The sequence below is a fragment of the Saimiri boliviensis genome, chromosome 10, assembly GCF_048565385.1.
Source record: "Saimiri boliviensis isolate mSaiBol1 chromosome 10, mSaiBol1.pri, whole genome shotgun sequence".
NCBI lineage: Eukaryota > Metazoa > Chordata > Mammalia > Primates > Cebidae > Saimiri > Saimiri boliviensis.
This window is the reverse complement of record NC_133458.1, coordinates 27,024,628-27,036,725: the sequence shown is the minus strand read 5'-3', so window position 1 is coordinate 27,036,725 and position 12,098 is coordinate 27,024,628. Positions and strand designations below refer to the sequence as shown.

The 12,098-nt window shown below is 42.3% G+C and overlaps 1 protein-coding gene across 6 annotated transcripts in view; it reads right to left on the bottom strand.

The window, feature by feature from the left end:
* The window catches only part of CEP41 (centrosomal protein 41), a 51,415-nt gene extending 41,446 nt beyond the window's left edge, over window positions 1-9,969 (bottom strand). For 4 of the 6 annotated variants that reach the window (XM_074379056.1, XM_074379058.1, XM_074379055.1 and 1 more), the window contains exon 1: window positions 9,854-9,875. Coding sequence is in view for 1 of the 6 variants with exons in the window: in XM_003920995.4 (XP_003921044.1) it covers window positions 9,854-9,886 (33 nt within the window). In the remaining 5 variants the exon portion in view is untranslated. Of the gene's footprint in view, window positions 1-9,853 lie in introns of all 6 variants that reach the window. The other 2 variants (XM_003920995.4, XM_074379059.1) reach the window with 2 other exon arrangements.
* Between the last annotated feature and the right edge of the window lie 2,129 nt (window positions 9,970-12,098).

Sequence of the window (12,098 nt, the reverse complement as noted above, 5' to 3'; positions counted from 1 at the left end):
GCCAAGCCACATAGAAAAGGCTACTTGTAGGTGATATGGCCAACAGGCCCAGCTAAGGTCACAGACAACAGACAGTATCAGTGGCCCAACATGTGAATGAAGCCTTCAAGATAAACTCTAGCCCTAGCTCCGGTCTGTCTACAAAACCACGAGAAATCCCAAACCATCTAGCTGAGCCAAGTCAACTTTCAGAATCATAAAGGCTAATAATAAACGACTACTATTGTTTTAAGCCACTAAACATGGAGTGATTCATTATAAACCAATATGTAATTGGAACATAACCCCATGTTATTCCCTTCTAGCTAAGCTCCTTGAAAGAGATAAATCGATACTGGGTATTTGTACCTTACTCTTCCATCCATTGCAGCATGGCTGCTGTTCCCACATTCTACTGAGGCTCCTATGGCACTAACCAACATCAGCGATCCCTTAGCTATTGAATATAATGGACACCTTACAGTTCTTAACTTACTTTACCTTTCTATGCCATATGACACGGCTACAGATCCTCATCTTTTTCAGTTTCCACTTCCTTGGTTTCAGTGACATCTTTCTCCCCTGATTCTCCATTAACACATGGATCGTTCCTCTGTTAGTCATTTAATTATTGTGTTCTCAGGATTCCAACTTCTCAATCTGTAAGTTTTCTGTGGACTAACACTTAGGCTTAATTCCACCTATATGCTTCTGATTTCCAAATAGTGAACCTTAGCCTTGACTTCTCTTCTGCTGTTCAGACATGTATTCATTTACTCATTCAACAAATATTTATGAAACAACTACTTTGTGCCAGCCAATGGAACAATGCAGACAAGGTCTCTATTTTATGGTCTTGTAAGTATGCCCCCCAAAAAGTAAATAAAATACAGATTATGATCTATGGGGTGGAGATAGTAGACTGAATTAATGTATCTAATGTCACTCCTTAAAGCCTCAATAAAACCTCATTAAAAAGATATTATTTTAAGGACATAAAGCCCCAAAAATAGAGTGGGAGAAGTTACAGCAATAGAGCACTAGAATTCTGAAATCTACAAAATCAATCAGCAAGTGAAAATGCCTTCATGGACTCAAGGTAGCTGAATACTATGGGGCAACAGGGAAGGCAAAGAACAATTCTTGAAGGGCTGAGGAACTGACAGCCTTAGGCAGCTTCAGAAGTGGGGAGTAGGAGGAGCTGAAACAAGAGCTGGTTAAAGGTCTTTGAGAAGCAGCTGGATCTCCAAATCCCTCTCCTCTCTGTGCCACTGGATGATTGGCTCTACCCAGTCCTGGTAGATATTATAGATTCATTCCCTGGAAAAGGTTTCTTGAGTGGGAGGTAGGCACACAGGGAAAGCCAGAGATATTATTACTGAAAATAGGGACATTAAGTGAATGATGAATACCAATGTTGAGACTTAGTCTCCAGCTCTAATACTTCCAGGAATTCAACTAGGCTTTTACTCTTAGAAGACTGGAAGAGTTCTCTGGGGAAAATGGCCAGCCTGAGAGGAAGGTACAGATTTGGGAGGAGGGTGTCCCAAAATCATGGCCTAGCAAGATCGTTCTATAATAAATCTTAGCATCAGCAAGTGTCTCTCAAATATACAGAGATCTCAACCTCCTTTCAAAATCTCCTACTTGATTGAAGCTTGTAATGTGGTCTTTGTGATAAATAAATAAGTCTCCTACTTGAAAACATAAATTAACGACCGAGGAATAAAATAAGTCTAAGAACACTGCTATATTCTGAATTGTGTCCCTTCAAAATTTGTATGTTGAAGCCCAATGTGATTACTTGGAAATACGGCCTTTGGAAGGTTACCAAAACTAAATGAGATAATAAGGAGTACCCTCATCCAACAGGATTAGTGTCCTTATAAAAAGAGACTCCAGAGGACTCCTCTCCTCCCCCCACTGTGAGGACACAGTAAGATGGTAACCATCTGCAAGCCTGGAAGAAGAGTCCTCACCAGAAACTAAATCAACTGGCACCCTGATCTCGGACCTCCAGCCTCCAGAACTATGAGAAATACATTTCTGTTGTTGAAGCCACCCAGTCTGTGGTATTTTGTTATGGCACCCTAAGTTGACTAACACAAACATCTCCAACAAAACAAAAACAGCAATTTGGAAGAAACAGAGACTATGCAGGGGAAAAGAACACTTAAGAAAACTATCATTAAAGAAATGAAAATACACACCCACACTGCTCTAAAATTGATTGCAGTGGCCAGGTGTGGTGGCTCACATTTGTAATCCCAGAACTTTGGGAGGCCAAGACAGGCGGATCACTTGAGGAGTTCAAGTGATCAAGAGTTCAAGACCAACTTGGCAAACAGCAAAATTTCGTCTCTACTAAAAATACAAAAAATTAGCCGGGCATGGTGGTGTGCACCTGTGATTCTAGCTACTTGCGAGCCTGAGGTATGAGAATTGCTGGAACCTGGAAGGTGAATGCTGCAGTGAGCTGAACTTGCACCACTGCACTCTAGCCTGGGAAATAGAACAAGACTCTATCTCCAAAAAAAAAAAAAAAAAAAAAAATTGATTGCAGTGATGACTGCACAACCCTTGAATATAGTAAAGTCACTGAACTTCACGTTTGAAATGAGTGACTTTATGCTATGTGAATTATATCTTGAAAAAGCTCTTACCAAAAAAAAAAAAAAAAGTAAAAAGTAAAAGCAGGGCTGGGCGCGGTGGCTCAAGCCTGTAATCCCAGCACTTTGGGAGGCCGAGGTGGGTGGATCACGAGGTCAAGAGATCGAGAACATCCTCGTCAACATGGTGAAACCCCGTCTCTACTAAAAATACAAAAAATTAGCTGGGCATGGCAGCGCGTGCCTGCAATCCCAGCTCCTCAGGAGGCTGAGGCAGGAGAATTGCCTGAACCCAGGAGGCAGAGCTTGCGGTGAGCCAAGATCACGCCATTGCACTCCAGCCTGGGTAACAAGAGCGAAACTCCGTCTCAAAAAAAAAGAAAAAGCATTTTAAAATTTTGTTTTTGTTTTTGTTTTGTTTTGCTCTACAAAAGACCCTGTTAAGAGGATAAAAAGATAAACTACAGACTGGGAGGAAATCTTTGCAAAATATATATGAAACAAAGGACTACTATCTCAAATATATAAAGAGCTCTCAAAACTAAACAGTAAAAATATTAATTGCATCAGCGTTTGTAATTGCAAATAGTCAAAAACAACCTAAATGACCACCATGGGGAAAATGATAGATAAAATGCGGTCTAGTCACATGCTAGATTACTATACAATAGTTAAAGTAATAAACTGGACAGATTTATCAACATAGATGGATCTGAAGCATAATTTGCATGATAAAGGCAAGTTGTATACAAATACATAACACAATTTTTGTAAAATTTTTAAGCTCACAAAATAATATCTGTTTTATCAGAAAAATATGGCTGCTGAATTAGAAAGATATACATTAAATATATGAGAGCAGGTGTCTATAGTCAAAGGAGAAGAGTGGCAATAAAAGCAGTAAGAATCAAAATTGGCTATAACTGAAGTATATGGATAATGAAATCATACAAATCATATCACTCCGTTTGTACAACTGAGGTCTAACAGAACTAGCAAAACAAATAAACAAATAAACAAACTAAACTGTGATACAACCATACCAAATACTTACGTAAAAGTTAAAAGAAAATCAAGAAATTGAGGTATAGTATATTTTTCTGACATGGAAAGATTTCCAGGATATATTGTTAAGTGAAAAAAAAAATCAAGTCAAAGAATTATATATACAATGTTATAACATTTATGTAAAACAAAACTACAAAATAAAACTCTTATGTTTGTCTCCCTCTCCACAATCACACACATGTTCAAATGTATAGAGAAGGTTTTGGAAAAGATAACTATGAAAACACAATAATTAGTGATACAGGAAAATGTCCTGAATTATTCACTAAAAGTATAGAATTAAAAATAAAGGCAAACGGAAACTCCAGGGAAAAAGAAAAGGTAGCAAGAAAGGAAATGTAATCCTGTATTTCTTTGTTTTGCAATAATATTTACAGTCATCACTACCAACAAAAAAGGAAACAAAAAAACTCAACAGTTAAAAAAAGTAGAAAGGCAAAAGACATAGAGATATTTTACTGAAGAGAATATGTGGATGACACATAAGCACATGAAAAGATGTGCTTGGTATCCCTTAGGGAAATGAAACTTAAAACCACAATGAGATAGCACTACATACCTATTAGAACCATTAAAATAAAAAATATTGAGAGTATTCAATGTTGCCAAAAGTATGCAAAAACTGAATCTCTCAGACACCGTTGGCAGGAATGTATAGCCTCTCTGGAAAAGTTTGGCAGTTTCTAATAAAACTAAACATATGTTTACCATACAACCCAACAACTGTACTCCTGAGCATTTATCCCAGATAAATAAAAATTAACATCCACACAAAGAGTTATACCCAAATGTTATCTTTATTTCTAATAGCCCAAAACTGAAAACAACCAAAATGTCCTACACTAGTTGAATGGTTAAAAAAAAACAACAACTGCTGTACAGGTCTGTATAGGTCAGGTACAGTGGCTCACCCCTGTAATCCCAGCACTTTGGGAGGCTGAGGCAGGTGGATCACGAGGTCAGGAGTGCAAGACTAGCCTGGCCAAGATGGTGAAACCCCATCTCTACTAAAAAAAATACAAAAAATTAGCCAAGAGCAGTGGCACACACCTGTAATCCCAGCTACTCGGGAGACTGAACCCAGGCAGCAGAGGTTGCAGTGAGCCAAGACTGCACCACTGCACTCCAGCCTGGGCAATAGAGTGAGACTCCGTCTCAAAAAAACCCATAAAACAAAAAACTGCTGTATATTCTTCATACCATAGAATAGTAATCAGGAATCAGAAAGAATGAACTATTGCTATATGCAACAACTTATATGTGACTCAAGGAAATTACCTTGAGTGGAAAAAAAAATGCCAATCTCAAACGGTCACATACTGTATAATTCCATTGATGTAACATTGTCAAAATGACAAAATTATGGAGATGGTTGCCCAGGGTTAGGATGATGAGGAGGAAGAAAGTAGGTGTGATCAGAAGAGTAGCAATGATATATTTCTAGTAATGCAATAGTTCTTTATCTTGATTGCAAATCTACACACATGTAAATCTTGATTAAATCTACACAAGGGATCAAATGGCCCAGAACAATACATACATTGTACAAATTTCAAATTTTCTAATTTGATATTGTACTGTATATGTAAAATATAATCATTGGGGAAAAATGGGTGAGGGATACATAGGACCTCTTTGTACTATGTTTTTGCAACTTCTTGTGAATCTATACTTATTTTGAAATAAAAAGTTTTCTTAAAAGTACAAAAGAGCAAAAAGCAGAGCTCTTAAAAATATGGGCCAGGCATGGTGGCTCATGCCTGTAATCACAGCACTTTGGGAGGCTGAGGCAGGTGGATTGCTTGAGGTCAGGAGTTTGAGACCAGACTGACTAACATGATAAAACACTGTCTCTACTAAAAATACAAAAAAATAGCTGGGTATGGTGGCAGGCACTTGTAATCCCAGCTACTTGGGAAACTGAGGCAGGAGAATCGCTTGAACCTGGGAGGCAGAAGTTGTAGTGAGCCAAAATCGCACCACTGCACTCCAGCCTGGGCAACAGAGTGAGACTGTCTCAAAAAAAAAAAAAAAAAAAAAAAATTAAAAACATGATGGCAGAAATTAAAAACTCAGGAGATGGATTGGAAGATAAAAGTTAAATCTCCCAAAGAGAGCAGAAAGACAAAGATGAAGGAAACAGGAGATGAAAGTTAAAAAAATCGGAGAACCAGTCATATGGGTATCTATATGAATAGAGAATATCAGAATAATGAATTCAAGAAAAAGAAGATGGAGAAAATGGAAGAGAGAAAGTTAAGAAAATTTTACAGACTAAAAAGACATAACTTTCTGATATGTGTCAATATCTTTGTAAAAGCGGTAACACTGGGGACAAAAAAAAAAAAAAAAAAAAAAAAGGTTCCACAAGCTTCCTGAGAGGAAAATTCAGTCACAAAGCAACAGAATGGCTTTAGACTTCATAGCAACACAGGATACTAGACAACAAAGCAACGTTTTCAAGATGCTGATGATGGCCAGGTATGGTGGCTCACACCTATAATCTTAGCACTTCAAGAGGCCAACGCAGGATTTGCTTGAGCCCAGGAGTTCAAGACCCTTCTGGGCAACATAAGAGGACCTCATCTCTACAAAAAATTAGCTGGGCACGATGACACACACCTGTGGTCCCAGTTACTAGGAAAGTGGGAGGATCACTTGAGCCCAGGAGGTCAAGGATACAGTGAGTCGTGTTTGCACCACTGCACTCCAGCCTGGGTGACAGAACAAGATTCTGTCTCAAAAAGAAGTAGAAGGAAAAAAAAGACGCTGATGATTTTTAACCAACAATTCTATGCTCAGTCAAACTCACTGGCAAATAAATGTTAAGGCAGAATAAGAACATTTTTAGACATGCCTAACATTTTAGACATAAATTTTTTTTTTTTTTTTTTTTTTTTTTTTTTTGAGACGGAGTTTTGCTCTTGTTACCCAGGCTGGAGTGCAATGGTGCGATCTTGGCTCACTGCAACCTCCGCCTCCTGGGTTCAGGCAATTCTCCTGCCTCAGCCTCCTGAGTAGCTGGGATTACAGGCACGTGCCACCATGCCCAGCTAATTTTTTGTATTTTTAGTAGAGACGGGGTTTCACCATGCTGACCAGGATGGTCTCGATCTCTCGACCTCGTGATCCACCCGCCTCGGCCTCCCAAAGTGCTGGGATTACAGGCTTGAGCCACCGCGCCCGGCCGACATAAATTTTTAAAATTATTTCTTGTGAATTTGTTCTTTAAAACCTACTGGAAGTTGTGCTGTTTTCAAACAAGAGAGTAAACTGGGCATCTTTGTCTTAGGCACAAACATAACCACACAGAACATCCCTGCTCCTCTTCCCCACACTCCTAAGACTAGTCCTCCTTTTCTTTCTCCCATATTCTTGATCTAATTTATGGTAACTGAGACTTAAGTCGACCATCACACATCTCTCAAAGCTAATCAGGAAGTATCAAGTATTGATGATTTTGCCCCTTAAATATTTATCCTCAATTCCATCCATAGTTCAATGGCCTTAGTTTAGATCTTTATCAAAATAGTAACTACTGGCAGGGCATGGTGAGTCATACCTGTATTCCCAGCACTTCAGGAGGCCAAAGTGGGCAGGTGGCTTTGAGCTCAAAAGCTCAAAACCAGCCCGGGCAACATGGTGAAACCCCGTCTTTACAAAATACACAAAAATTAGCCAAGCTTTGGTGGTGTGCTCCATAGTCTCAGCTACTCAGGAAGCTGAGACTGGAGAATCAATCGCTTGAGCCCAGGAAGCACAGGTTGCAGTGAGCTGAAATCTCACCATTGCACTCCAGCCGGGGTGACAGAGTAAGGCTCTGTCTTAAAAAAAAAAAAAAAAAAAAAAAAAAAAAGTAACCACCTAAGCAATCTCTTAATTTCTAGTTCTAGAGCCTCCTCAAACCCAGCTTCCACAATGTGGCTACAGCCATCTGCCTAAAATGCAAATCTGACCATGCCACGCCCTTACTAACTCAAAAAACTTCTCAAATTCTGACCAGGAGACAAGCTAAGTATGTGGCAAACTGCCATTCTCCTCAGCTATCTCTCCCACCTACATGATGGACAATATTAACATTTTTATTAATAATTTGATAGACAAATCGTTAACTGTATACATTTATGGGATACCATTTGACGTTTTGGTATACACACACACATACACACACACAAAATGTGGAATGATTAAATCAGACTAATTAACATATCCATCAACTAATTAACATATCCCACTTACTAATTTTTTGTGGTGGGTGAGACACAATTTTTTGTGGTGGGTGAGACATTTGAAATTTACTCTTTTGAAATATACAATTTACTCTATTGTGAAATATACAATATAGTTGAACTTCGGATAACATGAGCTTGAAGTGTGCAGGTCCATTTATACCCAGATTTTCTTCCGCCTCTGTCACCTCAAAGGCAGCAAGACCAACCCCTCCTTTTCCTTTCTCCTTGGCATGAAGACAATTAGGATGAAAATGTTTATGATGACACACTGCCACTCAATGAATACTAAATATATTTTCTCTTCCTTACGATTTTCTTAATAATCTTTCTTACAGCTTACTTTAAGAATTCAGTATATAATACATATAACATACAAAATATGTCAATCAACTGTTTCTGTTATCAGTAAGCCTTCCAGTCAATAGGAGGTTTTTAGTAGTTAAGGTTTTTGGGGGGTGGGGAGAGAAGAGTCAAAACTTATATATGGATTTTCTACTGGGGGTGATGATGAGTCTGCTGTATATTAACTATAGTCACCGTGCTGTGCCAGAGATCTCAAAAACTATTCCTCCTGTCTAACTGAAACTTTGTACCCTTGGATAAACATCATTTCTGCCCTCCTTCCCTCCACCCTCCACCCTCCAGTAACTACCACTCTACTCTATGAGCTGGACTTTTTTTTTTTTTTTTTTTTTTTTTTTTTGAGACAGAGTCTCGCTCTGTCGCCCAGGCTCGAGTGTAGAGGCGCCATCTTGGCTCACTGCAACCTCCGCCGCCGGGGTTCAAGCAATTCTCCTGCCTCAGCCTCCTGAGTAGCTGGGACTACAGGTGTCCGCCACCACGCCCAGCTGATTTTTGTATTTTTAGAAGAGACGGTCAGGCTGCTCTCGAACTCCTGACCTCGTGATCCGCCCGCCTCGGCCTCCCAAAGGGCTGGAATTACAGGCGTGAGCCACCGGGTCTGGCCCGAGCTGGACTTCTTAAGATGCCACATATGTGAGATCATGCGGCACTTAGACGTTACTGAGTGACCATGGCTTTCCTGCAGGGCTCAGACTCAGCCTTGCAACTTTCTCAACTTGGCACCAGGCAGTCGGCAAGAGATCAAACAATTACAACTCGTATTTGGAATAAAGGCTAAGAACCTCGGCAAGGCGGAGGACGCCCGCACCCCTCCAGGGGCTTGGTCGGAGTTCGCGCACGCCTTCCCCCGGGCCGCCGCGTCCCCTGGCTAACACGATGGCCTGGCCGCCCCGTCCAGCTCCGCAACCCTTCTCTCGGTTGAGCCCTACCTATTTTCTCATAACACCTTGCTCCCCGACCACACTTTCCTCAAATTCTGTTCACAGTGTCCTGCACTAGACGCCACGTATTAAAGGGCAGAGGCCTTGTCTTCTTTGTACGTCCAGCGCCCACCGCGCGGCCGAAGACCAACGTTTGCTGAAACTGCCGCAAACGCAGCAAGGGGACTAGGGGTGACACCGACGAAGACACCGAAGGGTCCTACGGAGAGAGGGCTAAGCCTTCCGTCCCATTCCGCCCGCTTTCCGAAGGTGTGGTCAGCTTACGCCTGCTCTTCCTGCACCCCCCGAGATGCTGGCTGCCTTTCACCTCGTGCCATTCGTGTTCGGCGCTCCCTTCCTCTTTTTCTGTGGTGTAAGTGTGACTCCAAGACGGTAAGCCTTTTGAGGGCAAGGGCTGGGTCTCTGTGTGCCTCGCCCTTCGCAGCCACAAAGTACTAGCGTGCGTACGCGAGGAGAGATCACGCCTCACCACGGGGTCCTGAACGCGGCCCAGAGGCCGCCAGGCCCGCCCCACTCCGCCCATGCTTTCCGACCCCTCCTCACGTCGGCCCCTTCCCGCCTTCCGGGCGGCGGAAGTAGCTGGCTGCTCTTCCCTGCCCACTTGGAGCCTTTTCCGGTGCGCCCGCCCCCTCCGGCTCTCCGGCCGGGACCTGGCCCTCACCTCAGGGTTCCCAATGTGCCTCCGGAGGGACATATTTGCTCCAACCGACCACGCTCAGGGTTCTAGCCTCACGGCTTGCCTCTAACCCTAGCTTCCTACCCGCCACAACCTCGTTCAGCCGCCTCCCTATACCCTCTTCTCCGATTGGCCCATCTTCCCCAGCCAGCCAATGGGGGCCCCGTTTGCTCTTTCTTCTCAGGGTCGCAGGAGGGCCAGACTCCGTTCAGTGGTTGCCAAGGGCAACGCGGAACGCCGGCTAGGGAGGCCTTTTGTGCTCTGGGTCTGGGCTCGCGGGCTCCAGCCTTAGGGCGGGAAGCGGGGCGCGGGGGGAGGGGAAGGCTGGCGCCTGCGCAATGGCGAAGGCGAGGGCAGGGGCTCGAGAGCGGGACAAAACCAGCTAATGTGGAACCATAAATACCGCACAAGACTCCCTATCCCCCAGCCCCGTTCTGTGGCCGTTTCAACCAAACATCTGGGCTACTGATGGCACAATAAGGAATATGATATGGGCCAGGGTTGTTCAGGAGAAATGCGAGAATATGGTTTATTATTTTCTGGTTAATATGCAAATTATGCAAAATGCATGTGTAAATACAATAATTATAGGTGCTTTAAAAGCTTTTAGGCTAGCTGAAGAGCGACTTCCTTAATTGCAAAGCACACACGCCATTCTGTGGTTCATCGTTCATTTAACAAATATTTAATAAGCACCTTAGAAGAAAAGCTGCAGTAGGTTTTGTGGAGGATGGGAGGATAACTAGGACCCAATCCCGTCGTCATGGAAACCATTGTGACTCCTGCCACCAGCCACCACCTGTTCTCATTCCGGATCTGAAAATTAAGTCCTAGCACCTTTACAAAACAATTACATACACAGTTTGACTTGGCTCCTAAATGTCCCACCAAATCCATCAAAATTATTATTTCCTTTTACATGGAAGGAACAACACAGTAACCCTTTGTCGTTTGCTCTAAGTTGTTTTTCCTGGAATGGAGAAAGGTTAACTCTGAGCTGTTCATACTCGCTAGTTCTCTGTTAGTGAATAAGAGCACACATCTGAGCTACTTCAGGCTCTGTGCGGAGGACCCATTCAACAACATGGCCTCACATGCCCTTGTCCTCTTAGGCACGTCAGCAACCCAACCTTAGGGCCACACCTTGGATCATGTTGTCACTCAGTGCTGCTTGACCAGAATCTTGAATTCTGGCCACAGCTGCTTCTTGCCCTTGAGTCACTCTTTCATATTTACTAAATTTTGTCTTAATTTCCATAGTGTTCGCCAGTTCTTTAACCCCTGCAAAATTCTGTCTCTCACTGAGGGTTTGAAAGCTGCAAAAAATTGGAAGAAGGCAGAGAGAAGTATGTTAATCTAGGAGTTTTTGCATAGCAAGCAGAAACTTCTAGATTCATTACTACTTAGAATGGTGCACCTTGTGGGTAACCCTAGAGATTATGGGTAGAATCAGGGGAAAGGAGAGAGAGAGATAAGGGACTACACTCAGAGGTGGTGAGAAAGAGAGGAAAGGAGAGATTTAAAGACATTTGTAGGTAATATCAATAGTATACATGAGAAGAGATAAGGTGGTGCATGGAATAGAAATGCATCAAGGATGGCTATAGTTTTTCTAACTTGAAGAACTGAGTAGAAGAGCACTAATGCGTTTATCAAGTTAAAAAACAATAGTCAAAAAGCCAAAACAGCAGGAAGTACAAGCAGGTCCACCCGTCCATTCAACTTCCATTCTTCAGTGTTTTGGCTCACTTCTTTGTGTGTTTGTTGTCTCTCTTTTGTTCCAGAGGGCATAGGAACCTCTGGTTTACTTGCCTCACTAGTCATTGTGGTTGTCAAATTTGGACTACACAGGAAGCATTATAGAGAGATTATAGACTCCAGTTGAATCTTGAATCCAACTGTCGGAGATGCTGACTGTGTGTCTAAGTGAGGTAATTTAAATACATGTTCCTTCTCCAAGCCCTCAGTTCTGGTTCTGGGGCGGCTCCAAGGAGACTCTGCTTTGAAAGAGTCACCCCTTTCCTTCACATTTGGCCTCAATGGAATCCTTGGAAAGCTTAAAGCTATAAACCAAAAGACTTTTAACATCATGAATTTCTCTTTAGGATTCCTTTTTGATCCTACTGTGCCAAACTGGATCAAAGCTGAGGCAAAGTGCTTACTCTGAAAAAACAGGCAAATAGTGGGTGCAGTGGCTCACGCCTGTAATCCCAGCACTTTGAGAGGCCAA